The sequence below is a fragment of the Citrus sinensis genome, chromosome 8, assembly GCF_022201045.2.
Source record: "Citrus sinensis cultivar Valencia sweet orange chromosome 8, DVS_A1.0, whole genome shotgun sequence".
Classification (NCBI taxonomy): Eukaryota; Viridiplantae; Streptophyta; class Magnoliopsida; order Sapindales; family Rutaceae; genus Citrus; species Citrus sinensis.
This window is the reverse complement of record NC_068563.1, coordinates 18,859,197-18,863,622: the sequence shown is the minus strand read 5'-3', so window position 1 is coordinate 18,863,622 and position 4,426 is coordinate 18,859,197. Positions and strand designations below refer to the sequence as shown.

At 33.7% G+C, this 4,426-nt stretch overlaps 1 protein-coding gene across 3 annotated transcripts; it reads right to left on the bottom strand.

Moving 5' to 3' along the window:
• On the bottom strand, window positions 1-2,886 carry LOC127899044 (metal tolerance protein 2-like). Of its 3 annotated transcripts, none has more exons than XM_052431746.1 (5): window positions 1,637-2,886; window positions 1,444-1,540; window positions 731-815; window positions 490-552; window positions 1-317 (listed from the first exon to the last, which is right to left on the bottom strand). In XM_052431746.1, the coding sequence occupies exons 1-5, from the start codon at window positions 1,770-1,772 to the stop codon at window positions 198-200; spliced, it is 501 nt and encodes a 166-aa protein (XP_052287706.1). In that variant the 5' UTR covers window positions 1,773-2,886; the 3' UTR covers window positions 1-197. The 3 variants fall into 3 exon arrangements, with proteins under 3 accessions (XP_052287706.1, XP_052287705.1, XP_052287707.1); XM_052431745.1 differs by having other exon boundaries at window positions 1-321; window positions 1,637-2,877; XM_052431747.1 differs by having other exon boundaries at window positions 1-321; window positions 2,022-2,877.
• Window positions 2,887-4,426: the final 1,540 nt, after the last annotated feature.

Here is a 4,426-nt window from a genome sequence, read left to right as displayed (position 1 = left end):
TTCATTCAATCCAAAAATTAATTTAAAAAGAAATACATTTAATATCCAATGTGATCTCCACCAATACATAATAAAACATCCCAAATTGAAAAAGCTATCCCAAAGTATAAAATTGCAGTCAAATCCCAATCAAACTCTAAGAAAAGCAATAAGAATTCCGGCCACCAAGCCAAGTTACCCAACAACACTTCCAAAAATTAATGCAAATACTCCAACAATAAGATTTCTAGCAAGACTTCCTGTAAAAATTCCAGCAACAATATCATCTTCCGATAGCACTCTAAACGAAAATTGAAACTTACAAAGCAACCTGCAAGCTTCCTGTGAACAAAATTGATTCAAACACCAAGCAGAATAAGGAAAATTAAGAGGCTGCAATACATGTGGGCATCATATTTAAGATTCAGTACTCTTATATGGATGAAGTTTCACGGTCCAGCCCAAACTTCTATATTAAATATAAAGCATGTAATAATCTAAAGAACCTACCACAATATGCACATCAAGGTACAGAGGTGAACCTGCCCTCCTTCCCCTCAAACGGTGGCACCCCTGCAGAGAAAGGCTCATTTGTCAAGAATGCAATAACAATGACAAAAATTCTTAACTTCATCAGCAGTGAATGCTAAAACTGACGAAGAAAGTATAGTGCTAAATTAAAATTATGGAATCCCACAGGTAGAAATCAAACAATTTATATTTTAAATTAACAAAAAAGTCTAGTACATACCTTGACTCCTTTAACTTTTAGTATTGTTTCTTGTATAGGCATCAAATTTTCTGCTAGGATTGCAGCATCCACCAGTTCCAAGACACTAACAATAATCCCAAAAGAACACGTTAAACAAGGAGCTACATCGTAAAATCACAAAAGACAATTTCTCTAATGTCATTCAAGAACTCTTTTTTTTTTAGTTAAAAAAAAAGTTTCACTTTAGCACTTAAAATTATGAAACAAAGATGGATGTTGTTTTGAAAAAAGTTATAATTGAAGGATTATCACCCCATAAATAGAAAAAAGGAATACAATTGGTCTACAGGGGACAAAAGTATGTTCTTGTACAATAAAATTGAATCAAAGAACTAACCAAAGAATAAACATAAGTGCATATTAGTTCAAAACAAAATCCAATCAAGAAAACTAGGGAAATGCCTTTTTATGAGAGCTGATTGAGCTTTGAAATCCACTCATAAAGACTTTAATATAAGTCAGATTGCTATAATCTTATGGACAAACCAAAAGAACCACAGCTAATGTCAAAGAAAACAGGTAAAAGAAAAGGAAAGGAAGTGGAAACTCAAGACTGGATGCAATTTGGCCTCTTCAGGGGCTAAACAACTATAATTTTTAGAAACTATCACGAGTATAAACAGAAAACAAAGAAGGTACAGAGTGGGCAACAAATTAGATGGTACATATATAAAGGAAAACAGATAATGTACCTCTGATAACCCTTCTCAAGTCCATCTTTTAGGATTATGCCTGAGACAACTAGACCGACAAGGGGATCTAGAAACTTAACTCCAAGAATAGAACCTCCTAAAACATGTTGACAATATGTAGTTCGTCTATATTAACAGGATTGCAAAGCATTAAATAGTTTAAGTAAAACCAACAAGGAATAAATAAACAAACCGTGGGAGAGGTAGTTTTCAGGGACATGCTCGATGTTGTACAACCAAGTTTTTAGGAACATGCTCAATCTTGTATAACTAGAAATTAAGAGCACCATCCTAAGTTGACAAATAGGTTGACAGGAGACAGCACGCATATGATTGTCTCTGAAGTGCAGTAACTGCTGCTTATAGGATATTCATTTGGACACTTTTGACCATTGTGAGAAGAGTTGAAGTCAAATTTAACATTTTCAACTAATTTTTATCATTTTAAGGTTACAATAGTACGGCTGGAAGTATTTTTTATTTTGAAAAAGCATTATCCTAGTTGGCTACAAAAGTAGACACTAAAATATTACTAGTCTTTACACAAAACTACATGCTTATTAAACAAAGTTTCTTACCAACCCCAATAAGAGCAACTACAGACGAAACCACATCAGCACGTTCTTTCACATCTATTCTACCAAAAATTTCACCACCTAGCACAGGTAACAAGAAAAGCATGAACTAGATAGAAATTCACAAGTGGAAGCCAAGATGAAAAAAGGAATTCGATTGTCAAAAAAATGGTGCAGAAGAATACCACTGCAGTTGATGACATATATTACTGGTTTTTTTTTTACAAAGAGGCTTTATAATATATAAAAAAAATTGAAATAGAAAAAAACTAGAAAATGAAAAACAAAGCAAAATAAAACAACCAAAAACCTAAATCCCCAAATAACCAAATTGCCTCCCTCAACCACCCTCTCTCTCACGCGAAGCAACAACCAAAAACCTAAATCCCCAAAATCACTCACCCTACCATCCGTGAAGCAACAATAAACAGCAGCCGACAACCACACCTTCACTGCCTCACACACCCAAACAACAATTACAGCCATCACCCATTAACAACCCAGTAGCACGTGATGCAGTAGCAACCCAACAGCATCAACAGCGCGACGTAGCAGAAACCACTCCCATGTGACGTAGAAGCAGCCACTCGAACCCCGTGCGACACAGCAGCAACAAACCCAGCATTTTAATACTACTAGCAAAATGGTGCCGACAGCAACGGGCTACAATTTTTAAACAACATGGCCGACATAGTTATAATATACTTGAATGGCGGTGAAAGGATGGTGTTTTGCTCGATCGATTGAGTGCCAGGTTGATTTCTAAGGTTTGGTCGTGAGAGAGTGATGAGTGTTTGGGTGTGAGTGTTAGTGATTTTGGGGCTTGGTGGGTTAAGAAAGTAGTATTTTTCTTTTCTCTTTTTTTCATTTTTGAATTATTAAAATGCACCCTTGTATTTTTTTAAATAAAATAATATATTAAACTTTAGGTCAAATATAGTCAAAGTAAATTTTTTATCATAATTTCAGAGAAAATTTTTATTACGATTCTATCATAAATTTGTGATAAACAATAATTATATCACAAAACCATCATAAATTTGTGATAGAAAATAATATTGTCACAAAAACATCATTAATTTATGATAGATTGAAAATTCTATCACGCGTCTGTCATATTACTATGATATAAGTTGAATATGTCGTAAACTGTCTATCATTTATTGCCTGTTTTCTTGTAGTGTGATTGAAAGGAGGTTTACTCTTATTTTTTTGCATTTATTTTGCACTTTTTCTAAAAAGAATAGCGTAAAATAAGAATTTTCATGTTAAATAAGTGAAAATTAAAATCTAAAAAGTATATTTATAAAATTTTAACATAATATCCCTTATTTTCTTGGATGTATTCAACCTCAATATATCAACAAATGCATCATATAGAACTACATAAAATATGTTAGATCAAAATTAACAAGTGAATGAATTAATAAGATTGATATGCAAGATATCATGAATTTCTTTTGGCATGACTTCCCCTAAATATAAGAAGTATCAATTTATCCAAACCTACCAAAATATAGTATACAATTTTTGCACTTCAAATAAAAAGTTTTAAAATGAACTACTTCACCTCAACTTGACAAAATCATATTCAGGGCCTCAGGCACCCTTTCACCCTTTCACTACTCAATTAAGTATTACTTAATTACCATCTAAAAAAAAAGTATCACTTAATTAGCTTACCAGTAACTTGTAACACAAGCTTTGTTCATAACAATAAAGGTGTTGGGGAAAAATCAGGTTTTTAAAATTTTATAAAACCTTTTAAGGACCGTTCTCATATAATATATAAGAATACGTAATCCAGAAATCGTACCTTGAAAATCCGAGTTGGCTTTTTCTGCTGAAGTGATTTAGGCTCCTAGATCACGATCCGCCACCACTACTCCTGTTAGATCACGATCCGTCACCACCACGCTTGTTAGATCACGAACTGTCACCAAAGATCTTCCAAGTTATGACTCAGGTTCGATCTGCACTTGACGTGTGGGCGCCTTTATCACTACCAAAGCAACTAGCACGAGAAAATTTTTCTCTCAACAATAGAGAGAAAAATCTTATTTTCCGATTTGTATAAAGTGGCTTCTCACTTTTCTTTTGAGAAAATAAGCCTTTTATATCTCCCTTTAGTGAAAACCCTAGGCTCCAAATAATGCCCTAAATAAAACTCACGTTATTTTCTTTTTCAATAGGGGACCCACCTTGTAAAATAACATAAGGCCCCTTATACAAAAGCTAATTAAATGGAGCCTCCCACTAAATGATATATTTAGACTTTTGACCCAAATAGCTAGTTATCTTACTTATTAGTCCAGTAGTGGTGCAGTCAATTAAATGAGCTAACCCGGGGATCATTTGGGAACATACAATAGTGGCTACAATAATTAGGCCTGTAATTAAACTAGCCC